This window comes from Eulemur rufifrons, chromosome 7 (assembly GCF_041146395.1).
Source record: "Eulemur rufifrons isolate Redbay chromosome 7, OSU_ERuf_1, whole genome shotgun sequence".
Lineage (NCBI taxonomy): Eukaryota > Metazoa > Chordata > Mammalia > Primates > Lemuridae > Eulemur > Eulemur rufifrons.
This window is the reverse complement of record NC_090989.1, coordinates 145,309,158-145,336,486: the sequence shown is the minus strand read 5'-3', so window position 1 is coordinate 145,336,486 and position 27,329 is coordinate 145,309,158. Positions and strand designations below refer to the sequence as shown.

Sequence of the window (27,329 nt, the reverse complement as noted above, 5' to 3'; positions counted from 1 at the left end):
ACAGGGGTGTTGAATTCAAGAGTTGCCTCTAGGTCTGGCTGGAGCAAGCAGTATCTCCACTATAGGAGTATTAGATTCAAGTGCTGCCTCTGACACCATCTGCTTGATTTTGGGGTGTGCTAGCTTTAAAAAGTCAATGGATTTGATAATCTCTTTGGTTCCTTATATTCCTATGAATGGATCTGTGATTTTTGCTGCATCTTTCTAAACAAAATATTCTTTAGATTTTTAGTTATTGAGCTTTGTAGTTACCACTATTCATTCAACAAATATCTACTGGATATCTACTATATGCTAGGCACTGTACTAGGCTCTAAGGAATCAATGCTGAACAAAATAGATACGTGCCCAACCCTCACTGAGCTTACAATTTAGTAGATGAAATAGAAAGGCAAAGAGAAATTACAAATCAGAGGTTTATAGGGAAAGCACAGAGAGTTGCTGAAGCATAAGTTAGAAATCCTAACATAGACTTCATATAGGGTCAGAAATGGAAAGAGTTGTCTCAAAGCCTAGAGTTAAAGAACTAGAGAGGGTTAGCCAGGCCAGACAAAGTAGGAAGATAATTTCAAGCAATGGAAATGGAACACGGAAAGGCCTTAACGTAAAACAAATGGGTCAAATTCAAGGTAAAAAGTATGGCTGATAACTACAGTGCTGGAGAGGGCAGCACACAGTGTGGGTTATCTTGAGTGCTATGCAGAGCTTTGGAAGGATTTTAAATAAGGATGTAACATAACCAGACTTACATTTTAGAAAGATCATTTGGTCACAGTTGGGGAATAGTTTAGAAAAGACTAAAGGGGTTTCAAAGGGGCATATAGGAGGTTATTCGGAAGGCTGGATCAGTGGTGTGATGGAGAGGTTGGAACGGCATGGAGAGAAGTTACTAAGAGATAGAATCAGCAGCACTAACATGTCTGATTGTATATGGGAATGGAATAGAAAGGACATAAAGATGATACTTAGGTTGTGGGAAGGCACAGAAACAACCTATTTGGGGCCAACAGAGGGAGAGAGCCATAGAGGAGAGGCAGGTATTAGAAAAGAGTGAGGAGATGATAGTAAGTTTAATTTGGGGCATGTTGAGTTTGAGGTGCCCATGAGACACTCAAGTGGAGATGTCAAATGAAGAACTGAGCCCCAAGGACATAGGGGAGCTATAAATAAAGGCTCGGTTATCTGCACATAGATGAGAATTGAAGACATAGGAATGGATGAGATGCTCCTAGGAGATTGTGTCAGCAGACTTGGGTTTAAGTACTGTTCTGCCACTTACAAGTAGTGTGATCTTGGAAAATTTAACTTTGTTGCTCTGGTTTCTTATTTGTATATTAGAGATAATACCTCATAGATATAGTGATGGTTAATGTAATAAGTCCTTCAAATTACTTAATCCAGAGTCTGGAACATAGTGGAATCTCAGTAAATGTTAGCTATTATATCAGTGCTGTTGAGGTTGTTACTATTGTTATTTTTTTTTTTAAAGAAGTGCATATAACATACAGAGCCCCAAAATTTACAGTTGTGTGTAGGAAAATGTGAGAAAGAAGAGATTGAGAAGGAGCAGAAAGTTAGGAAAACCAAGAGTATCACAGCAGCCAAAGAGATAGAGTATTAAAAGGAGGAAGTGGACAAAACAGCCAATAGGGCCATCAAAATAAGAACTGAGAAGGGCTCCCTGAATTTAGCTACAGGAAGGTCTCTGGTGTCCAGAAAGGAAGAATTTTAGTGAGGTAGGAGACAGAAGCCAAGCTGCAAGGACTGAAGAGTGGCCAGAGACAGGGAGTGGAAATGAGTTCTTTATAAGATCCAGCAGAGAATGGGGGGAGATAAGAGAGAAGATCTGGATGGGCAGTGCATCACATGAAAGTTATTGAAACCAGAGGAAAGTTAAACATCTCTAAATGCCAGCAGGAAGGAGCCAGGAGACAAAGGGTGAGGGAAAAATGAGGTAGCAAGAGGAAAACATCCTAAGCAGAGGGAAAGGATTGGCCTTAGCCAGAATGAGAGATGATAAATCCCCTGTTGTGACAGGAGGGAAGGAGGAAAAAAAGTGCAGATGCAGTTAAGTTGGAGGTTTAGTGGTATGAAGTTGAGGAAATTCTGCTTTTCTCCATGAACCAGGACACATGGTCATTGCCTTACTGCAAGACGAGACTGGGAATAGTCAGAAAAGATGGAGCATATTTGAAATCTCGACTGGAACCTGCTGATGAGGGAAACCGTATCATTCCCAGGCAGAACTGATGTCCCCCATGACCCCTCAGCAGTAGTCTATGTTCAAAGAAACCTAAATTAGAGTGCTCTAGATTGACCTAGGTTTGGGATTTAGGATGAGGATGATGGAGTGGCTAAAATGGTGGGTGGGCCATGGATCTGATCAAGTTATGGAGAGAAGTGTTCACCATGAAGAAAGTAACCTGGAGGTCCAAATGAAGTTCAAAGAGAGAGAGAGAGATGTTGAAAATGTCAATAAATAAAAGGTTATGGTCAGATAGTAAGATAAAGTAGATCATGAACCAAAGTCTTCGATGAATGTGGGAGAGTGTCTGGAGCTCAATGGTTCTAGAAATGAGGGAAGAGGGCAGTATGGCTGAATCTGGCAGTGGTGGTGGGATGTTACAGAGTGGTAAAGAAGCAATGACTTAGAAGTGCACAGGGAGCAAAGACATGATGCTGAAGCAGCTGGAGTAGGATGGAATAAACAGCCTACCCTGAGAGCATTTCAGAAGAATGAGTTTCTGAGAGGAGCCCAGTGTGAGTTAAGGGATGAGCCAGAGCCAGGGAAGATGGGGAGGAAATGTTCTGGCAATCAATGTGGGACAGATGGTAGGGACAGGGCCAGTGGGCAAGCTGTCACCTTTCTTTGGTTATGTCCACTTTCATAAAAGCATAAATACTTCTTGAAGAAGAATGAGAAGATGGAATTCCCTTCTGGGATCCTGCAAACTACCAACTTCCGTCGGTTCACTCCAGAGTCACTGGTGGAGATTGAAAAGCAAATTGCTGCCCATGAGGCAGCAAAGAAAGCCAAAGGAAAGCACAGGGAGCAGAAAGACCAAAAAGAGAAGCCTCGGCCTCAGCTGGACTTGAAAGCCTGCAACCAGCTGCCCAAGTTCTACGGCGACCTCCCAGAAGAACTGGTCGGGGAGCCCCTGGAGGATCTAGACCCCTTCTACAGCACACACCGGGTAAGCTACCAGTGGGAATGTCTGCTCTCAGCTCTTGGAGAGGAAGTTTTGGTCCCACCCAGCCCAGGGTGTCCTCCTGAACCCTGGGTGACATGGCAGTCTGCTAAAAACTCAGTTAAAAAATTTATCTAACTCACCTCTTTGATGCTCTTTTTGAGTCTTTATGACATTTTGATAGAAGCTAATTAAATCCAAATCCTCATAAGCAGACAACTGCTGCAGAGCTTGTGGGGAAAGTTGGCTGTTCCCTTGGATGAGCTCTGGCCTAGGGCCTCCAAAGATGTTGGCTCTCTTTGCAGGTGGAGAACAGAGATCTTGAGATTGCAAGAGGGGAATGAAGGCAAAGGGAACAAAAAACAGGATGATTTAAGCCAGTGGTCCTCAAAGTATTATCTTGGAATCCATGGAGTCCCCAAAGCCCTTTTAGTGGATTCCTGAAATCAAAACTATTTCAAAACAATACTTTGATATCATTCGTCCTTTTCACTCTCACTCTCTTATGAACATACTTTGGTGAATGTGTGAGCTATTGATGGAAGATGACATTTTCACTCTAACAGCTACTGGAATTCCCTTGAATGTGTCCCTATGTTTTAAAATTTCCTATGTTTTTAATTTTCTTAGATAATTTCAAGAATCTTGGTTTCCAATATAGTTATTGTTTATGAAATATTATTCATGCTACTTTTATAAAAGAGATATATACACACACAGATATATAATATGTATATATACATATACATTATATGTGGGGTCCTCAATAATTTTTGAGAGTAAAAATTTTTGAAATGAAAACATTTGAGAACCACTAGTTTAAACAAGAGCTTCTCCATGACAAATACTTCACCTGTATTATATCTTAAATGTTCTTCACAGCCAAAAAAAAAAAAAAAAAAGTGGTGAATACATGTTTGAGAATTAGGAAGGGTAGAAATCAGTCATCTCTGGTATGATTTGTAGAGAACAGGAAAAGGCACTGGAATATCTTTCTCCCTTCTCTCCTCTGCCAAGAGCCTATATCCTCCTAAATGTTCAGAGAAAGAAAACAGGAGGGAGTTTAAGTGGCAGAGACCTAGGAGGTGGAGAGCAGAAGGAATATTACAGGACCAGGAATGATCCTCTAGTCAGAAGAGAAATTAAATGCAACCAGAACTCCACCATCCTGCTGCCAGGATCCTCCTCTGGGCATCGCACCAGCCCCAGGGGCAGCTGCCTGTCCCTTAGATCACTCTCAGTGCTCATTGTGGTGCACAGTCAGCCATGGAGCCTGGGGTCTTGCAGGTAGGGTGAGGTCATGACTTCATGTTGGACCCTCTCCAGCTCCCTGCACCTCTGTGTGGCTCCCCAGGGCCCTATTGCCCCTGGAGACCTTGATCATGAGCCCGAGATGATCCTACTCACACCCAGAAACATGGCTGTGTAAGGACTCTTGCTTTTCATTGGAGGTCCAATTTCTGTTTTGTTTTGTTTTGTTTTAGACATTTATGGTGCTGAACAAAGGGAGGACCATTTCCCGGTTTAGTGCCACTCGGGCCCTGTGGCTATTCAGTCCTTTCAACCTGATCAGAAGAACGGCCATCAAAATGTCTGTCCACTCATATCCTTTGCACAATTGCTTCTTCCACATGTTAGAATCAGGCCTCGTCCAGTACCTTCTTTAGAGCTTAGCAATAGAGCCTTTGTCCCATTGAATCCCAAGACAGTGAGGTCATTAAATTGAAAAATTGTTTGTGGTTTTAATGTGTCCAATGCCCCAAAGCAGTTCACCTCAGACTAATCTGGACACACCTGTGGATGCACAACTTGAGAAATGTCCTCCTTATGAGGGGAGGTTTGCTGATGTCCCCAAGCACATTCTCACCCTGGTATGTGGTTTGCTGTCACCACAACATAACAATAAGAGGACCCGAAGGCTTCTCTGGGCAGATTAGATAGGCATGGGTTGTTGCTCTATGCCATGGCCACACTGGAGAGTGCTGCTTACTGGGCAAAAGAGCAATACTTTCCAGAGGACAAAGAACATAGACCATTGTGGGCATAGCACATATTGTCTCAGTGGGACCTCATTGGCCACAGAGCACTGCCAACGTCACAAGTTACTCTAAAACTATCAGCAGGTTAAAAATGTCAATATTCTGAGGTTCATGCCACATGGGAATGTAGTGATTAGAGACACATTAGTCACATATCTGTATTATACTAATAGTTTTAGGTAGTATTATAAGCTGCCTTCAGGTTTTTTCCTACTACAAGCCAGACTAGTAGAAAAGAAACTTTGGCTTGGTTTCCAAGGATCTTCCCTGGTGACTGTCCAGATTGAAAGTTCATAATGACAAGTTCAGCCCTGGCTCCCAAAGGGTTGATGTGCAGGAACAACCTTGCCTCAGTTGCCTGAAAGTTGGTAGCCAGTCTCTTCTTGGCTCCAGTAAAAAGGAGCTCTCCCCCGTCCCCCAACTCTGAGGCAGCTTGCTGGATTGCTGGATTGGTGGACTGCTGGACAGTTCTCATATAGCCAGTAACTCTGCACACTCAACATGAAATCACTTGATGAAGTTGCATTGCATTTGCTTTTTCCATGATTTTTTTCTTTATGGCTAACCAGCAAGCATTACATTTTATGAATTGAATATTGAATTTCCAAATTCTACCAAAGAATATGTAGTGATAATAGCAGGCTCCCACTTGCTCAATACTTCCTGAGTGTCAACACTGCCATGGGGACAGAAGCCTCTGAAGCAGGGATTAGCATCTCCATTTTACAGATAATGGAACTGACACTCAGAGGTGTTAAGTAAATGCCCAGGGTCACACAGCTAGTTAAGAGGTCCAGCCTGCATCTTGCTCTGCGCAGTGTCTGCAGTGAGGAAGTAGGCAGTCGATGGACATGAATTAGGGTAATTATTCTCTCAATGTGTCATTGTTACTTGGGTAGTTGATGCTTTTTAAAAAATATGTGCAATTACAGAGAAATTACAAATAAAGAGAAATAGCAACATACAAACTCCTCTTTATGGACCCTGGTTGAATTACATCTAGATAACTAAGGAACAGCTAATTTGAAATAAAATCCCTTTAAAAGAACCAAGTGACCAGTGAATATTCTTTCCATCTTGAGATTTGATGAGTAAATAATTTCTTGGTGGAGTCACAGCTGAACAGAAAAGCTGTTGAGGGGTCTCCTTCTCACAAAAGTATGCATGTCAATCTCATGAATTTGGTAACTCCAGCCCCAAAGGATATTATTCAAGATGGGGGATTCTCAGGGTCCTGTTACTGATCTTTCATCAAAATTATATAATTCCAATCACATTTTTTATGAATGCTTTCATAAGTAATAGTACACATAAGATATCATATTACTTTTAAGGGTTTATAGAATTGGGGATATGATTTTAATTTAATCCTTGGATTAACATTTCCCCCCATGTGAACATATTTCTTAATTGTAAGTCAGCAGGAAAATGTGGTTTAATTAATAGAGTTTCCCTTTTCAAAACAGATGTGTTCTTAAGTAACTATAAAACAAGGCACATTCAAGGCATTTACCAAAAACTAAAATATATTTACATATTTCTGCTCAAATTGAAATTATGAAAGATGACTATTGTACTCTCCCTGTAGGTCGAGCTTATCTTCAGCCTTCTTCCTTAGAAAGTATTGTTAGGAGCCCAATTAGTCCTGAGAAAAAAATGTCCAAGTGGGAGAAATTTATCTCTGGATTCTCCTCACCAACATTTCTTTCCATCTATTTACCACTCACCTTCCTTTCAATGTCTCCTTTCCCTGTGTTGATCCCTTTGTCCATTCTCTGCTCCTAATATTCTGCACTCTGGCTATTCAGGGTTCTCCACTGCAGCCTAATCCCATTTGGAATTTTCTCCCTGAGCCAGTATTTTCATGCCCTGTGCCTGCCTCCACCATCCTGAGCCAGAAGTCCATTTCCTCAGTGAGAGTGATCCCAGCTAAGTCAGGAAAACAATCTGACTAAAACAATGCCCACAAAAGCTTGTACTCCTCCACTTCTCTCTAACTTCTCTTTGTCTTTTAGAATAAAAGATACATTTGCCAGCTGAAATTTCAGGCCCCCTTGTATAGTGAAATGAAGGTTTTAGGGCAGAAGAACATTTTGGAAAAGGGGTTCTATTTCCTTTCATCTTGTGCAGGGGATCATTTCCAAACAGATCTGAGTTCACTTCTCAGCACCATGGTTGACTAGCTGTATGAACTTGAAAGTTATTTAAGCTTTGTCAGCCTGTTTTCTCAGCTCCAAATTGTAGATAATAACATCCACCTGTAGATTAACTGTATTAGAAATAATGTGGACAAAGTACTCAGCCCAGCCTAGCACTCAGTAAATGTTAGCGGTTATTACGTGACAAGACTGTATAAAGCTGATGTTAGCTAAGAGTTCCGAACTTAATCATTTGGCATCAAAGTGATTCTGGATGACATCAGGGAGACACGTTGACTCTTAGCTTTTCCTTAACACAGGCCTCTCAGGTGGTTCAGTTTATTTATTACAGTCACTATTTTGGTCAATTGTGTGTGCATGACCCAAAATGATCTTCCAGATGGAGTTGAGTGAGTAGATTTGCTATCATTATTGTATCTTATCCTCTTTTTATCTTCTTCTTTTCTCCTTTCACTTGACAGTCTTTGTCTTTTATTAATCCTTCCAGGTCTCACATGAGTAATGCTGAATCCTACCATTTATTTGTCTTTGTCTAATAATAATTAGGTCTCTTCTTCTATGGACTTTGTTTCATAAACACACATGATTTTCAGCTTCAAGGAGATACAGGCCAGGCGCGGTAGCTCACACCTGTAATCCTAGCACTCTGGGAGGCCAAGGCAGGAGGATTGCTCAAGGTCAGGAGTTCGAGACCAGCTTGAGCAAAAGCGAGACCCCATCTCTACTAAAAATAGAAAGAAAATTATATGGACAGCTAAAAATATATATATAAAAATTAGCCGGGCATGGTGGCGCATGCCTGTAGTCCCAGCTACTCAGGAGGCTGAGGCAGGAGAATTGCTTAACCCCAGGAGTTTGAGGTTGCTGTGAGCTAGGCTGATGCCATGGCACTCTAGCCAGGGCAACAGAGCGAGACTCTGTCTCAAAAAAAAAAAAAAAAAGGAGATACAAATTAGTGGTTATCAACTTTGGCTACACATTGGAATTCCCTTGGGAGATTGTAAAAATATTGATGCTTGAGTCCCAGCCTTAGAGGGTCTAATTTCATTGGTCTGGGTGGCTTTTGGCAGATGAGTCCTCCAATTCCTACACACACACACACACACACACACACAGACACACACACACTCTCACCTGCTGGATGCAAATATGAATGAAGTTTAGGGAAGGCCTACCCGAAAGAGAAGCAGAAGCAAAACTGAGATAGAACTAGGAACAAATGGCTCTGGAATACATTCAGAAAATAACTCATAAATGAAGCTAAGTTATCATGGCTCATATGCTTCAAAGTGACCGGTAATATGCCTGAGGTTATTCTAACCTAGGTTAGTGGATAAAAATTCTGTAGTTTCAGAATGTGGGGGCTTCCCCAAAACATTCTGTACTAACACATCTGGAGAGATGCCCTACCACAGGTTCAGTCTAACAGCTTTGAGTGTAATAACAGGAGCTCTGCAAAGCTTTCCCTTTTTTCAAAAAAATTTTTTTTTTGCTAACTATAACAGTAATACACGCCACAACGAAAAACATTTTCTGTTTCTGTAAATAGATTAAAGGAGAAAACTCATGTTGTCATTTTAATTGATGCTGAAAAACCATTTGATAAAGTTCAATTTCCACTTACGATTCAAAACTCTTAGAAAAATTGGAATACAAGGAAATTGCCTCGTTCTGATAAAAGGCATTCATTTTTTAAAGGAGCAAGCATCATATTTAATTGTGAATATGGACAACTTTCCCTTTGAGTTCGGAAGAAAAAAAAGCAAAGATGTCTGGTCTCAGTTCAACTTTGTAAACAAGGTCCTAGCCAGTGTAATAAGGCAAGGAAAACAAATAAAAAGTGCAAAAAAGTATCAAAGATGTTGTGATTTACAGATATTAAGATTGGGTACATAAGATACCCAACATAATCCAGAGGGCAACTATTAGAATTAATACAAGAATTAATTAATACAATTAATTGACTCTAAAATCATCTGAAAATGCAAACAGCAAACTGTAGCCAAGACATCTTTGAGAGCTTGTTTGGAGGTTCTAGCAGGGGAGCGCAGCTACTCGAATACCCTTGACTGAAGAACAGTCCTCCTCTATCGAGGAAGCAGGGAAGCTCATCGTCTTGGACTGAGGGAGCGCGCAGCTTCGGGAGGCACACACATGGAGTGGTGAGGGAGGAAGGAGACACCCGCCTATCCAGCCAGATCAGCCGAACCAACCCTGGTGATCAATGGAGTGACAGATGTCTCAGCCAGATCACCCTCACATCCACCAAGACATTTTTGAGGAAGAAAATCAAAGTGGAAGAACTCACTCTACTGGATGTCAAGATTTGCTATAAAGATCTAATAAGGAAACAGAATGCCATTGGTATAGGATTAGTCAGATCAGTGTGACCAAATAGACAGTCCATAAACAGACCAATGCATACACAGACATTTAATTTGTGACAAAGGTGGCACCCCAGAACAGTGGGGAAGGGGCAGTCTTCGGTAAATGATGCTGAAGGATTAGGAATCCCAATGGGAAAACTATAATGAACATCCAACTTTCCACCACACATAGAATCAATTCTAGGTGGGTTAACACCCAACTTTCTTTGTGAAATTCAAAGAGATAAAGCTTCAGAAGGGGAAAAAAAAAGAAGAAGAAATTCTCTATGACCTCAGGTTAGGGAAAGCTTTATTACATGTGACACGAGAAGCACTAATCATAGAGGAAAAACATGGTTGCATTTTAGTGTACTAAAATTGAGAATGTCTGTTAATCAGAAGACAACTTTCAGAGAGTGAAAAAGCAAGCCTACTGAGTGGAAGACACCTGCAACACATGTATCTACAACATGCTTGTATGCAGAGTAATGCCCACAAATCAATTAGAAAAATATCAGAGCAATTTAAAATGAGCAAAAAATTGAATAGGCACTTCACAAAATGGAAATCCAAATGGCCAATAAACATATGAAAGTATTCTTAACCATCTTTTTTCTAAAGGAGGTGCAAATTAAAACCACACTGAATGATTATTACACACTCATCAAATGAGGAAAATTTTAAAGTGTAACAATATCACATCTTGGGAAAGACATGGAGCAACAGAAACTCAGATGCTGCTGGTGGGAATGTAAATCTGGACAACCTCTTTGAAGAGCAGTGGATGTCATCTAGTAAAGGTGAAGACACACATACACTGCGTTCCTCTAACCGGGTACTCTTGGGACCTGTACTTAACATAAATATGTACCAGTGGGTACCAGAATACAGCTGCAAGAAAGTTTATGAACATTGTCTATAAAAACCAAAAACTGAAACAAGCTAAATGTCCATAAATCTTTAAATACATTAACTGTGTTCTAAAATGAGATAATGTACAGCAACAAAAATGAATAAACCTTAGCTCTGCACAAAGATATCTTAAGAACATAATACTAAACCAAAAAAGCCAAACACAAAGGATTATGTATGATTCATTTATGCATAATTAGAAAACAAGCAAAACTAAGCTATTTTAGTTTAGTTTTAGGAGGTAAAAATATAAATAGAGCAAGGCAAGAAAAGTTCCAAAAATTAGGAGAATCATAGCCTCAAGGGCAGAGGAGAGAGAGTGTAACTGGGGAAGGGCTTTTGAAGTGCTCATAATGTTCCATTTTGTGACATGGGTAGTTGTCACACAAGCTGCTACAGACAGAATTGTGAATGCTCAAAAATTCATATGTTGAAACTCTAACCACCCATGTTACTATGCTGGAGATAGAGCCTTTAAGGAGGTGATTGAGGTTAAATGAGGTCACAAGGGTGAAACCCTTATCTGATGAAATTAGTGCCCTTTTAAGAGGAAGAGACAAGAGTTTTCTCCCCTCCATGGGATGACACAGGAATGAAGATAGCTGTCTACCTTCCTAGCCAGGAAGAGGGTCTTTACCAAACCCCAACCATGCTGACACACTCATCTCAGATTTCAGCCTCAAGAACTGTGAGAAAATAAAGTTCTGTTGTTTAAGCCACTTAATCTATGGTATTGTTATGGCATCCAGAGCTGACTAATACACAAGCATTTATTTTAAAACAACTCATTTATGTTTTATGTGCATTTTTATTATGCATGTTACATATCATAATAAAAAGCTTTAAAAAAAATTTTTAAAAGTAAATGGCCATTTCACAAAATGCAGCATACTGAGAAATATAAATCAGAAGCTATTAAGTAGGTAGAGAAGTCATAAAATTATGAAATCAGAGTTAATATGACTGAGATCATACAGCACGTAAAATTTCTATCCTTCTGAAATTTTAATGCAAAACATTTTTGTCCAAAACGAGTTATTTGGGAGTTATTTGGGGATTCTGGTTAAATATGGAAGATAGTATGCATATGTTTTCCACCCTCTCAAAATGCCAATACAATGACAGCATGGGAGTAAGAACAGTATAAATACACATGAACAAAGAGAAGGAGCAAGGAGAACACAGAGGACAAATGATGTCAAAACAATCTTGGAAGACCAAAAGTGGGTGGAAGAGTGGTAAGTCATTCAGCAGATCAGGGCTTGTTAAACCACAGTACCTGCAGAGGGGAATAAAAATGAGAATAAAAGCACTTTACCCCCTACACAGCCCAGAGGCCCTGGAAATGTTGACATGATACAAATAGCAAAAAATGAGAGCAGAAAGAGGAAAGAACGTGGGAGCACAATAGCAAGAAATTAAAGAGCATTCTTTCAAGTTGATAAATCAAGGAATGGAAAAATAATTATATTCAACAGTACAAAGGTAAGCTGAAAAAGATATTATTAAATACCGTCAGATAATGGGTAAAACAGGCAGGAAAGGAAAGAGAAGTACCAAGTGAAAATAAGAGATACTGTTTAAAGAAAATAGCACACTCAGGGCAATGTATTTCGTAATTTTAATTATAATTATAAATTGGTAATAATAAGTTTATATTTACAAAGGTAACTCCCCAAAATAAAACACTTCCAAATATTAGAAGAATGGTACACAAAAAATAAAGTAAATAAAACATACCAGATGATGAAATATTTTAAAAACAAGTACATAACATAAAGTAATATAAGTAAACTAAGGCTAAGCAAATCTGTCATTTCAATAACTATTAATGGATTTGACTCACCTACTTAAAAAAATTTATATTACATTACAAAGCGATATCCAACTCTATATTGAATAAAAAAGATATTCCTTGGCCGGGCGAGGTGGCTCACGCCTGTAATCCTAGCACTCTGGGAGGCCGAGGCGGGTGGATCGCTCAAGGTCAGAAGTTTGAGACCAGCCTGAGCAAGAGTGAGATCCCATCTCTACTAAAAATAGAAAGAAATTATCTGGCCAACTAAAATATATATATGCAAAAAATTAGCCGAGCATGGTGGCACATGCATGTAGGGTAGGCTGAGGCAGTAGGATCGCTTAAGTCCAGGAGTTTGAGGTTGCTGTGAGCTAGGCTGATGCCATGGCACTCATTCTAGCCTGGGCAACAGAGTGAAACTCTGTCTCAAAAAAAAAAAAAAAAAAAAAACCAAAAAAGATATTCCTTAAAGTGATACAGAACGGCTGAAATTATAGAATGGGAAAAGATATAAGCAAAGGCAAACAGAAAGAAAACAGGAGCCCTGACCTCAATATCAGAGAAAGTAGAATTTAGTACAAAAAACATTAAAGAGGAAAAAAACAATATACATAAATTGGAAATTATGAGAGTATAAGGGTAAATAACAACACTGTAGGAATAGGAAAGTTTAATTAATTTCTTTCAGTCTATAACAGATCATATGTATTAAAAATGGAAAGTTATAGATGATCTACATAATATAATTATTATGATATATAATTAATATATATCAAACTACATTCCCTGAAAATAGAAAATACAACTCCTCTTTAAAATACCACACAAATCAACCAAATATTAAGCCATGACAAAAACCTCAATAAGCTCCCAAAAGTAGAAATAATAAAGAAAATATTCTCTAATTATAATATAATAAAATTAGAAAATAATAACAAAATAAAAAAAAATGAGAGGCCTTTCCACTTAATAATTTAGAAAACCTCTCTTAAAGAATTCTTGGATGAAAGACAAACTACAAACTAAAATTATAGAATTTCTAGGGAAGAAATGATAAAAAACAGTTTAATAACAACCTGCAGGGTGTAGTTGAAGATATGCTCAGGGAATAATTCACAGCATAGAAGCATAGACTATTTATATCAGTAAAAACTGAAAAGAAATTAAGTAGCTAATATAAAATTAGAAAAAGAACAATAAATTAAATGAAAGAAAAACAGAAAGAAGAAATTAATTATAAGAGAAGACATAAATTAGAAAATAGAAAAATAGTACAACTAATAAATCCAAAAGCTGTTGTAAAAAATATGCACAAGACCTTCATGGCAGAAAATGACAAAACATTATTGAGAGAAATTTTAAAGTACCTAAATGAATTTAAGAATCTCATATGTTAATGGATTAGAAGACTCACTATTGTTAAAATGTCGGCGCTACCCAAATTAATCTATAGATTCAATGACATTCCAGTAAAAATCCCAGCAGCATCTGTTTTGTAGAAATTGGTGGAATAGATTTGACTTACATGGATGAAGCAAAATTTATTTAACTATTGTCCTACTAATAGACATTCATATTGATCCTAATCAACATAATCCTTATATTTTGCCATAACTATTAAATCTCAGGTGAATATCCTAACACACGTACCTTTGCACACATATGTGTGTAAAATTGAGGGGTGAATTTCCAGAAGTAAAATTGCCAGGTCAAAGGGATGTACATTTTAATTTTTGAGATATTGCCAAATTGTCTTCCAAAGTTGGATCGATTTCCATTCCCACTAATTATTAAATCCATCCATTCTTGATCAGATTTTGTGTTAACTGCATTGTTGACACAATTTCCTTTACAAACATACTTTGAAAAAATATAAAATGTACATACAAATCTATTTTTCTTGCCCTAGTTCTAGGAATTTATGTAACAGGACTTGAATAACGCTGAGCATCCTTGGCCTTGTGGAAATGATCAGACTAGATTTTCTTTTTGAAATGCAAGCTGATAACAGCGCTTTGTTGTTGCTGGGAGCACAGAAGAAGAGAGTAAATGTCCCTGGAATAGACTGGGGCTCCAAAGATCATGCCATATATTTTTGAGAAAAAAATTAAATTAAAGCCAGTGAGGAATCAGAAGCCAATCCTATCATCATGTTCCTGATAGAAATCTTTAGACAGAAATATTTCCTATCACTTATCTTCCCTCCCTTCCATTATTCCTCCCTGAAACATTAACTTTGCACTATTACCTGCTGATAACAGTAGCTCCATGCCTCTCTCCCTGCCTGCCTATTCGTCTGCTTGTGGGAAGATACTGTAGATCTATACTCCATTTTCAATCTCTTCTTGTGTTCAGAAAAAAACCCCAGAGATTCATTAGGCCAAAGTTGGGAAGAATATGCCAGATTGCCCACCAGGAGGAGATGCAAAGTGTTGGGGGTAGGGTGTTAACAGTGTCCAGAGCAGAGCTTTCCCTTTATCCCCCTGTCCTGGGCTCACAGAGAATCATTAAAGGAGCACTTTGATGGCCCTAGGGCACCCACCACTAACCATACCGAGATTCTGGGAAAACACTGGAAAAATTACAGCAATTTGGTTTCAGGGAAAACCACAGTGGAAAAATAAATGTTTTCTCATCTGGAAAAGAATATAAGAAATGAAGCTGAACCTATAGCAAACAGGACAATGGGTGCCTGGCGCTGCACGCACAAAGGATTGCTTTGTGTGGTTTCAAATTTATGTGAATGCCCTCTATCATATCATATGCATGCTTTATCTGATGCTTTCTTTAAAACTTTGATTATGTTTTCACGATCTGTCTAAATGAATACATGCAGACCTAAGTCATTCATATTTTACAGCTATATAGTATTCCACGAAGGTATTCTCCTGCATTTTCTTCTAAAAGTCACAGTTTTTCTTTGTACATTTAGGTATTTTATCCTCCTAGAATTTACTTTTTTGTGTGTACGGTACGAGATAGGCTTCCAAAGTCCATTTTTCACAGGGATTATCTCAACATCATTTTGAATAGATCATCATTTCCCAAGTGGTTCCTACTGCTGCCCATATCATGCAGCAGATTCCCACATCTACTTGAATCTGCTTCTCTCAGTAACCTATTTGTTACTCCCCACATCAACAGCACACTGATTTAAATGCTTTCCAAAAAAAATGACATGGTTGATTTTTATGCCCCTCCTTGTTTTTCTTCTTGAAAATTATCTTGGTTCTTCTTGTTTCTTTACTTTGCCTACCAGTTTAAGGGGCATTTTCAAGCTCTTTTCTTACAGCTCTGTTGAAACTTTGGTAATGCACTGAGTGTATTTATTACCTCCAGAAGGATTACCACATTTACAATATGAAGCCTTCCCACACATCAGCATGGCTGATCTCTTAATTTACACAGGTCTTCTTTTACATATTGTCCCATAACACTTTATAATGTCTTCTTCCTAGGTACATTGCAATTGTAGCAGTCCTTTTGAATGTTTATTTTTATTGTAAAAACCTCAATCTTATTAATTTCTAACTATTGAGTTTGCATCCATCAACTTTGCAGAGCTCCTCAGAGTTACATTTCTCTATAGATTTTCTTGGCTTTTCTATTTAAACAATTATATCCTCTGCAATTAATGATGAACTTATTTCTTCCTTTATTATTTTTATACTACTTGTTTATTTTTCCTGTCTTATTGAATTTTCCATGACCGTTAGCACAATGCTGAATAAAAGCTATAACAGTGAACATATTTCTTTTGCTCTGGATTTTTAAAAGTGTGGTTCTAATTTCTATTATCATGATGTCTGTAGGGTTCTCATAATTATTCTTTATCAAGTTTTGGAAATATATTTTCATTTCTGGTTTGTTTTTAAGATTTTCATTATAAGTGTGTGTTGACTTCCATCAATATTTCTATATTTATTAAGCTTATTATTATATAGTCTTTCATCTGTTAATATAGTAGGTTACATTAATAGATCTGCTAGTCTATTTTTAATGGTTCCAGCTGATCATTTTGCTGGATTCAATTTGCCAGTGTTTCATTTTACCTATTTTGCTAAATGAGGCTAGCCTATAATCTTCTTTTATAAACTGTCCCTTTGGGATGTTTCAACTTTCAGCCTCACCGTCTTCTTTCCTTCATTGTCCCTGGGAACTCCAAATTATTACTACTTTGTTCTGCAGAGCAATTCAGCTCTTTCCATTTCCTATAATGTTTCTCAACAAGTGATCTAAGGATCTCTATTGGCCACCATAAATCTCTCAATACCCTCTAAATCATTTGAAAGATTCAGAAGGAAAAGCAATGCCATAATTTTATGCGCAGATATTAACTTAAAAATCTAAAATGTAAGATTATGATTTTCATAGAATTTCTGACTTTCTGTGTTCTCAATAGCAGTGTATATGCTTCAAGTACTGACTTAGTTCATTCTAGTTAACATGGAGTTAACAATAAGTCATTTATCTTGACTACTGTATTTTATTGACATCTGATAGTTATTTATATTTGTTAAACTTGCACTTGCCATTGTTACTATTGCATTGCATGATATCACAATTCAAAAAAAATGAATAATCATTTCAAAAGTGGTTTGCTGAAGTATAACAATAATGACAAAAATAGAAATATAAATCCTACAAAATGAAATAAAGTCACAACTACAAGTAATGAATGGACTCCATCATAAATATAAAGCATAAATCTGTCTGTCATGAGACAAGTGGACAATGGATGTGGATAATCTCACAAAAACAGACAAAAATGTGTAAAAAAAATAGGAATCATGACAATGAATAATGACAATTGAATTTTATTGAACCAATGATCTTTTGGTCCTAGTACCCAGTTTATTATCTGTTAACATTTTTGTCACATAATGAAATAAAGCTATCAAAACTTCCATATTATTTGCCAATAAAGCTTATCAACCTCACTTTTAAGCCAATTGACTGTCTCTAGTACAAGCTCAAAATAAGGCTTTCCAGTATAAAATTCTCAAAATTTGATGTTAAATGTTGAAAGGACAGCAAAACTATAGAATCATCATTCATCCTCATATCAAAAACAGGTACAATTGCACTCTTGATGATAAGATATGAAACCAGCTACAAAATCAATTACAAATATTATGGTTGGAAAGGAAACAAGAAAAACAACTGGTAGAATTTCTCAATCAGATATATTGTATTCCTTATAATATGATTGGCATTTAAAATCAATGACTGTTACTGTATGTGAACAAATAGACATTTTACTTTGTAGTTGAACAAAATTATGAATAAATTAGTTGTCAGCATATGTTCACTATGTATTTGAGAGAGAAGTTTTCAGTGACTTTGTGTACTATTTATCATGAAGCTAATTTTAAAAGAATAATTTAATTAAAGATTAGTTTTAAACTATGAAACAAACTTTAAAAGGTATGTTGGCTTGTGAACCAATGTTTGCAGCAGCATTATTCACAATAGCCAAAAGGTGAAAATAACTCAAATGTCCATCAACAGAATGGATAAACAAAATGTGATATATACATAAGCAATAGAATACCATTCAGCCTTAAAAATGAATGAGATTCTGATACATGCCACACATAGATGAACCTTGAAAAAACATTACCCTAAGTAAAATAAGCCAGACATAGAAAGACAAACATTGTTTGTTTCCACTTTTATGAGGTACTAGAATAGGCAAACTATGGAGACAGAAAGTAGATTTGAAGTCTCCAGGGAGTAAGAATAGGGAGTTGTGGTTTAATGGGTACATTTCTGTTTGGGATGATGAAAAAGTTCTGGAGATGAATAGTGGGTGATGGTTCCTCAACATTGTAAATGTACTTAATGCCACTAAATTGTATACTTAAAAATGGTTACAGTGGTCAATTTTGTTATGTATATTTTACCAAAAATTTCTTAAAAGGAGGGGAGTGTTGGCCAGGTACGGTGGCTCACGCCTGTAATCTTAGCACTCTGGGAGACCAAGGTGGGAGAATCGCCTGAACTCAGGAGTTTGAGACCAGCCTGAGCAAGAGCAAGACTCTTGCTCTTGCTCTCTACTAAAAATAGGAAAAATTAGCTGGGCATGGTGGCATGCACCTGTAGTCCCAGCCCAGCTACTCCAGAGGCTGAGGCAGGAGGATTGCTTGAGCCCAGGAGTTTGAGGTTGCTGTGAGCTAGGCTGATATCATGGCACTCTAGCCCAGGCAACTGAGCGAGGCTCTGACTTAAAAAAAAAAAAAGACAGAGGGGAGGCTGTTAAACTGACTTGAAGAAACTCCAGCCACGTGGTCAGCAAGGAAAGGCATCACTATGTAAACAGAAGAGGCTGTTTCCAAATGCCAGTACATACCATATTCCCAGAAAACAGCTGGGGGTCTATAACATGCCTCCAGATCCTGATTTGCTGTTGAGGCACATAGTGGAAACTGTGAATACAAACTGATTGTGGCCACTTAGTGTATGTCTCCTTGGCATGCTGGGCTGAAACGGAAAAGTGAGTAAGAGATGCTGCTTTCCCACACTGAATTGCTCTGGCTGGCAAAAACAAAAAAAAAACAAAAAAACAAAGCTTGCACAGTGTTTTAAAAATAAGGAATGAAATTTTTTTAATTACCATTTTTATGAATACAACTTGTAGATCTCAGTGTTCCATTTGGGATTTTGGGTAGTATAGATCTTTGACTTCAGTGTCTAAATATCAGGACTTTTAATGATTAGACATCAGGATTTCTTAAAACAGAATGGTGGTGCAAATGGCTCAATGGCTGAGAGTTTGACTTTTTCCCAACACCCCCAAAATTTTCCTCATTCACCAGAAAAAGCATTTAGGAAGAGACACATTAAGCATATTAAAAAATCACACCCCAATTCTGCAAGCGAAGATGAAGAAATACCTTGCAGAGCCAAATCCCACCAAAGAGAGCATGTGATTGCATTAGCGGCAGTTAAGCGAGGCCACTTGTCCTCTGGTGAAACACTGAAAATAGTCTTTAGAGAGAACTTGCTCCATAATTTCTGGGTCTGTGTTTGATCTGACAAGCCAGAAATATCCGTCAAAGCTTCCCAACAACCTATAATTCTGAGTTAAAATTTTCTAATTTAGAAAACGTAAAGAATGGGGGAAAAAAACAACAGGATATGGACGCTGACAGCTCAAGCAGCTATGCAGCCAGATACAGATTTATTTCATGAATGGTTTCAAGCACTATTTCTCCTCTCACAAATATTTTAAAAAATTACTGTTATTCACTTTTTAATTTGATTTTTACTTTTATTTAAGATACATATGTTCATGATTTAAAATGTCACTTAGTTCTAGAAGGATTCTAATAAAGAATAGCAATTTTATTTTCCTCATCTCTTTACCCTGAATCTCATCTTTCCAGCGGCAAGCACTTTCAGCTTTTTTTTTACCTCTGTCTTCTGATAGCTCCCTATCTCCAATAATATACTCGTATTACTACTTTTTTAGCTTTCTGTTTCAGATTTTATCTATTGGCTTTTTATTATGGAAAAAAATTAGGGCCACATACACACACTCATTTCCTCTCACCCTCCTCTTTCTGTTATAATTTTTGGTTAGATCATCAGATAATATGTACAGTGTCTGATTACAGTATATGATTACATCAAAGTACTGCTAAGCAAATACTGTTTACAGCTGTGTCATGCAGTACACTTTGATTACATTTCCTTTTTGCACAATGTTTTTGCTTTTCCTGGAGTTAATAAGGATTTCATTTTTATTTGCTCAGTTTTCTTTTTTTTAATTTTTTTAATTTCAGCTTATTATGGGGGTACAAAAGTTTAGGTTATGTATATTGTCCATGCCCCCCCCCCGAGTCAGAGCTTCAAGCGTGTCCATTCCCCAGACAGTGCACATCACATTCATTATGTAGGTATACACCCATCCCCTCCCCCCACCACCCACCTCTGTCCGATACCCAATTGGTGTTATTCCCAAATGTGCACTTAGGTGATGATCAGTGAAACCAATCTGATGGTGAGTACATGTGGTGCTTATTTTTCCATTCTTGGGATACTTCACTTAGTAGAATGGGTTCCAACTCTCTCCAGGAGAACAAAAGAGATTCTATATCACCGTTATTTCTTATAGCTGAATAATACCCCATGGTATACATATATTTATCCCTAATTTATTCCCAAACTCTTCTCCAGATGTTTAATTCTTTGTTCAATTTATTTGGCCACATCAGGTTATCCATCTGTTCCAATTTTTCCTACAGAAATCACTCCTGAAGTCCTTTATCTCCTGCCTCATTCTGACCTAGATGTTCTCTAGGCCTGAAGCACAGTCTTCTTTAGGCATTTTTCTCCCTCCATCTTTTTTTGGGGATTCCTTTTGCCTCTCTCCTGTATTCCATATCTTTCTTTTTATTGGTTGCTTTCTTGTGCTGGTGGAGCACATCCTCTAGTAACTTTCTTAGAAGGGTAACTGGAAAGTAAATTTTCTGAGACTTCATCTATCTGTAATTTTGTTTATTCTGCTTTCATCTTTGACAGTTTGGCTGGGGAAAGACTTCTATATTAGAAATTATTTTCCTAAAAATTTTGAAGGCATTGCTAATTATCTTCTAATACCCAAGGGTGCTATTGAGAAGTCTGATGATTTGTTGATTCTCAATCCTTTGTATGTGACCTGTTTTGTTTCCTCCCTCAAAAATAGTTGGGCGCTTCTCTTTATGTACAATATTCTGAAGTCTTGTGATGTTATGCCTTGATACAAGCTTTATTTCATTCATTTTCCTGAATATTTATGGGCATTTTTAACAGAATACTTAGATCCTTTAGTTTGGGGAAATTTTCTTGAATTATTTCTTTAGTAATTTTCTCAAGTCTATTTCTTTCTCTATTTATTTCTAGACCTCCTATTAGTCAGACATTGCACCTACTGGTCTGATTCTCTAATTTTCATACTTTTTATCACTTCTTATCCATTCCTGCCTTTTGTTTCACTTTCTGTGAGATTTCCAAAACTTAATTTCCAGTACTTCCATTAATGTTTTACTTTTGCTATCATATTTTTGTTTTCAAAATTATGTTTTTTGTTCTTTGAATTTTTATAGCCTTCTGTTCTTTTATACATGCAGCATATTCTCCCCTCTTATCTCTCTAAAAATATTAGTAAGGTTTCTTCTTCTAACTTTTTTTATGCTCCTTGCATTGTCTCTTTTTTATTGTTTATTCCCCCCACCCCCACTTGGTTCCTTTGGTTTTTGGAGTTAGAAGCATCTTTCAAATTCCTGATGCTCTTTGGCTGGCTATTCGTATTAAAAGTGTAGCATCTTCATGGGCTATAAACCTGACCAGCTTCTAGGACCTTAATGAGGGGCAGAAATGAGGAGGGACAGAAATGAGGAGGGAAGGGAGTTGCTTGACTTTCAGCATGTAAATTTTCCTTTATACACATGTTTCAGTGCACAACTGTCTCCCTCTTGTTCAACTCTTAAGAGAATGAACATCCAATCCGTCTCCAGAGGAGAGGAAGCAGTTTCTCACTGAATGGATGGTATAAAGTGGGGTCTAGAAAGCCCAGCTGAGTCTTGTAAAAAAAACTTTCAAACAGTCCCCTCAATCTCACTTGCCACCATCCCCCAAGCCCCACTTTCAGAGGCGTTTAGCATCTCTGAGTTCTGAGGCTCTGCAGTACAGCTTGGCTCGCTTCTGGGCACTCCCCACTTCTGGCCAGTTGTCAGCTTTCCTTGGTCTGCTCAGTCAGTTACTGGTCATCCGTCTGCACTCTAGCTTCCAAAATGCTGTTGTTGTGTTCTCCATCATCTGTAACCTAGTGGGTTTATGCCTTTAAAAAATTTTCTTTTACTGACATTTTAGATGGGTTTCAAAAGGAATGTAGGTAACTACATGTATACTCCCTACCATATTTAATCAAAAAAGTCTTCCTATTTTAATACTAGAGCTTATGTTTATAATTTTAAAATTTAAAAAATATTAATGTATCCAAAATTACTGTGGTTTATGTGTGCACCTGAATTCCTTGGGTCAGCGGTTCTCAAAGGGTAGTTCCCCAAGCCAGCAGTATTAGTATCAGCTGGGAACTTGTTACTCTGAATGTTTGAGAAACACTATCCTACTCCTAACCTCAGCTCCACATTTATCTCTTCAAATCCAAACCCAACATGGAGCCATGCAGAATAAAAGAGCTATTGTGAGATAACTTCCTCTATTAGGATCCATCCTTCTAAGAAAATGTTTGTGGATTTAGATGCTTTATTCTTCCATGACACCTAGGCAAGGAATGCAGACAGGCCAGGCATCGCGTAAAAAGAAAAGACAGTCAGAGGTAGAGAAGTTTGGAGAGGAGACATGTAGCCAGGCCTTGTCCCTCTTCCACATCTTCCACCATCACCAGGTCGGGAAATGAGCCTTTAGCTTCCTGCAGGTCAGGGGGCCTCTGGGAGCCTCATGGAATAGGAGGATCCTAGTTCTTCATCTGCCACTGCCCTCTGCCTACCTTCAAAGCAGCAGAGGTTGCCGGCTGCCCAGCCACACACATGCATCCACACCATTCGTTTGTGTGGCTCCTCTGTGTTCCTCAACCTGTGTCTTGTCTCCTTGCCTTACCTTCTTCCCTGTCACCACTTTGGTGATGTTCTGTGCACTTGTGCCCTTGGGACAATCCCAGAAGCTCATTCCTTCCTCCTGGAAGCAGAAGGAACCACTTGTGCTCTCTGCATGGCACATTTAACACTCCTTTTCCACCCTCCTTCCCAGGTATGTCTTCACTGTCATTTACACCTTTGAAGCCTTGTTAAAGATCCTGGCGAGAGGATTTTGTCTAAATGAGTTCACTTACCTGCGAGATCCTTGGAACTGGCTGGATTTTAGCGTCATTACCTTGGCGTGAGTATTTCTCCATGCTGGTTTGTGTGTATGTCCGTGTGGGGCTTATGGGTGTGTCCAGGCTCACACTCTGGGGATGTTTCCTCATCTAAGTTCCCCTCCCTTACTTGGAGCTGTATGGCCTGGGGTTTTCTTGCCACAGAGGGTTGCTTTGGGGCTCACTTTCCAGGGTTAGTTCCACGCCCATAGGGAGAAGTCAAAGACTCAAATCTGAGCTGCTAAATGGCTGTCAAAGTGGATCAGACAAGGCTCGGCCTGTACCTGTCTGACATGGAGGTCTTTCCCTGAGGAACCAGTGTCTGAGGACAGTGGTTGGCCAAGCCCTCATGTTTGAATATCCATCCATATGCACACAGAGCCACCTAGATTGCAATGCATCTTCTCAAATGGCCCATTCTGAAAGATATAGTGCAATAATTAAATCAGTTTCAGTGTCAGTCTATAGACAGTAGTGCCACTAGCTTCTCAGTGTCTGTTCTGGGTCCCTAGTAGGCTTTTTTTTTTTTTTTTTTTTTTGAGGCAGACTCTCACTCTGTTGCCTGGGCTAGAGTGCTGTGGCATCAGCCTAGCTCACTGCAACCTCAAACCCCTGGACTCAAGTGATCCTCCTGCCTCAGCCTCCTGAGTAGCTAGGACTACAAGCGCTTGCCACCACACCCAGCTAATTTTTTTGTTTGTTTGTTTTTGTTTTTAGTTGCCCAGCTAATTTTTTCTATTTTTAGTAGAGAAGGGGGTCTTGCTCTTGCTCAGGTTGATCTTGAACTCCTGAGCTCAAGTGATCCTCCCGCCTCAGCCTCCCAGAGTGCTAGGATTACAGGCATGAGCCACCGCACCTGGCCCCTAGTAGGCTCTTGTTACCCTAAGTTGTCCTTATTCATGCTGCATGCATTCATAGGACCCTCTCCTTGCAGAGATGCTGACTTGACTTCTGGTTCTACAGATATGTTGGTGCAGCGACAGATCTCCGAGGAATCTCAGGCCTGCGGACATTTAGAGTTCTTAGAGCTTTAAAAACAGTTTCTGTGATCCCAGGTGAGCTGCTTTAACCAGCACGTTTATTCGCAGAGCCTATGTGAGTTTTCCCAGACTAATGCCCTTCTTTGGTTTTCACAAGAACCCTGTAAGGTTCCAGGGCAAGGACTATTGTCCCCACTTAAGAGACAAAGAAGTTGAGGCCCCGAGTGTAGAAAACACAAGGCTAAGGCTCTGTAGCTAATAGGAGGCTGAGTGACCTGGAAGCCTAACATCCTGATTCCTGGGCCAATGATCTGTCCACCTACCACACGGCCTCACTGTCAATAAATGACAAGCAGGTCATGTCCTCATTTGGCTCTTGTTGCAGGATTCAGGCAAGTCTCCCGGTTGGATTCTCATTTTACCTTAAACTGAAGGTTTAAAGTTTGAAATGGGGAAGAAGGAAGAAAGCAGTCCCAGACTCTGGTGTCTTCACCATTTTTAAAGTTCAAAAATCTTGAGTCGCAGCCCTGTCTTTGGATCCTCAGAGGAGAAAAGAATTAGGCAATTCTTGATTACTGTGAATTCAAAACAAAAATTAGCCCACCAAAGTTCATCTTATTGGATCTCCAAGGTCTGTGTTGTCATCAGTAGCCCAGTGACTGCTCCTCATCCTCCATGAGGTTGATGGTGGGGATGGTGAGGCCAGAGACAAGGTCAGTGCCCTGAAACGGGACTCAAAGCTTCCACTCTGTGGCCTGGCTGGTGATCTCCCCCACCCCTGAGCGTCCGTCCCCTCATCTGTAAAAGAGAAGCACTCAGGCCAGAGTGGAAGTCCCTTTGGACCATTCCACATCTGGCTGTGCAGGGAGAGATGGGAAACTCTGTGCCATCTTCCACGGGGTGAACTCCTTGGTGATCAGACCCACAGTTCTGCCCCTTAGCGTCTTTCTCACCTGCTCTCAGCCAGGAAGACCTGAGTCTTGCTTACCAGTCCTGGCCTGTCCAGACTCTCTCTCCCCACCTGCACTGTGTTCCAGAATCCACCCGGAGTTCCACCGGTGCTCCACGCTCTCACTCACCTCCCAGCCTTTGTCTCTGCCGCCCCTTTCTTCAGCACGTCCTTCCTTCTCGCTGCTCAACTCATTCTCATTCCTCAGGGCTCTGCTGAGGTTTTACCTCCGCAAAGAGACTCCCCGCTCTTTCCCAACTTCCACACGCTCCCTGCACCCCATTCCCACCCCCGTGCTTCGGTTAAGGGCTTCTCCTCTGTGTGTCCATCGCTCAATAATGAGGAGTTTCCCCTCAGCTGTCAGACAGCAGCACCACTCAGCTCCCAGCCCGGGGAGGGACACAGGTGGTGCTCAATGGATTATTTGTCAACCAGAGTGACAAGCCAAAGACAGCTCCCAGACTGTTTGCGTGATCAGAGCTGTTTCTGCTGTCTGTGAAGCTGCTCTCCCAAAGAAGTTGATTTCATTTGCCAGAGCAACAAATTATCCCTCCTTAAACAAGCAGGAGTCTCATCTATGCTGCCAGCTGTGCTTGGTGTAGATTCTCTGTTTCTGCCTCAGTGGCTCTTTCATTGCTTCTCATAGTCCCATTCTATTGCTAAACTCAACCCTCTGTGCCTTTGTGTCTCTGTCTCTGTCTCTACCACTTTCTCTCTCTCTCCCCCCAACCACCCCGCCGTCTCACTCTATCTCCCTTGCATCTCTATCTCTCTCCCTGCACACACGCACGCTCAGAGTAAGGTTTATGTGCTCCAGGCCTCAGGCTGCCTCCCAGAATTAAGATGAGTGCAGAAAGACAGATGTCAGATGACTGGAGTATAGTTAGTAGCCTCGTGCCTAGTGCAGAGCCTGGAACACAGTAGATAGTCAATAGTATTTTTTAATTGAATTGCCAGTGTAAGGAATTTATTAGCCTTAAGATGATAAGAAATGTTTTGCCTGGGTTTCAGTTGCCTCATTCTTATAATAAAAGGAGTAGTCCCTGCCTGCCTCTCAAAGTAATTGCAAGGTTATGATGAGAAACTGGGCTTGGAACTGCCCGGGAGTGTGGAAATACTTCCTTCCTATATGTGGTGGCGAGCGAGGGTGGAAGTGGCCAAGATGCAGGCGTGTGTTCTGTTCGTGCTGCTGCGTCCATGTCGAAGCATTGCTGTCATCTTCCCACAGGGCTGAAGGTCATTGTGGGGGCCCTCATCCACTCGGTGAGAAAGCTGGCTGATGTGACCATCCTCACCATCTTCTGCCTAAGTGTCTTTGCCCTGGTGGGTCTGCAACTCTTCAAGGGCAACCTCAAGAACAAATGCGTCAGGAATCACACAGCTCTCAACGAGGTGGTCAACTACTCATCTCACACAGAAAGTGAGTGGGGTTTATGCCACAGGGACCAAGGTCTGGTTGGGACCTTGGGACCATATGGACAAGGGATGTGAAGCCCCTACATGTGTGTGTGGACGTACATTTGATTCCTCTTTCCTGCTGAAATGCTTCTCCCGAGTTGTGTTTTACTTTTTGGTACCCCATTTCCTGTTGTCCGGCGTCCCTTTTGCAAGGAAATGAGCTATAAATCCAGAGGCAAGTCATTGCCTCTGCTGGAGGAGGCTGAGAGCTGAAGTCACTGCTCAGCTCTTCTCGGGTGTGACTTTAACCCTTCCAGTGGCCCAGCGTGCCCACTGAGTGCACATAGCAAAGGGTCATGCCCACTGTGTGCACAAAGCACAGGGATGTTCCCACTGTGTGTGCAAAGCACAGGGACGTGCCCACTGAGTGCACATAGCAAAGGGACATGCCCACTGTGTGCACAAAGCACAGGGATGTGCTCACTGTGTGTGCAAAGCACAGGGATGTGCCCACTGAGTGCACATAGCAAAGGGACATGCCCACTGTGTGCACAAAGCACAGGGATGTGCCCACTGTGTGTGCAAAGCACAGGGATGTGCCCACTGAGGGCACATAGCAAAGGCAGCTCACCTGCCTCAGACAGAAGACTGAAGAAGTGTTGCCTTTGCCACAGAAGGC

General features: G+C 39.8%; 1 protein-coding gene across 4 annotated transcripts in view; it reads left to right on the top strand.

Annotated features, from left to right (window-relative positions):
- The first annotated feature begins 2,924 nt into the window (after positions 1-2,924).
- The window catches only part of SCN10A (sodium voltage-gated channel alpha subunit 10), an 85,300-nt gene continuing 60,895 nt past the window's right edge, over positions 2,925-27,329 (top strand). For 3 of the 4 annotated variants that reach the window (XM_069473458.1, XM_069473457.1, XM_069473456.1), the window contains exons 1-6: positions 2,925-3,194; positions 4,673-4,800; positions 7,695-7,775; positions 23,218-23,346; positions 24,287-24,378; positions 26,481-26,681. In XM_069473458.1, the coding sequence (XP_069329559.1) occupies positions 2,925-3,194; positions 4,673-4,800; positions 7,695-7,775; positions 23,218-23,346; positions 24,287-24,378; positions 26,481-26,681 (901 nt within the window). Of the gene's footprint in view, positions 3,195-4,672; positions 4,801-7,694; positions 7,776-23,217; positions 23,347-24,286; positions 24,379-26,480; positions 26,703-27,329 lie in introns of all 4 variants that reach the window. The other variant, XM_069473455.1, reaches the window with a different exon arrangement.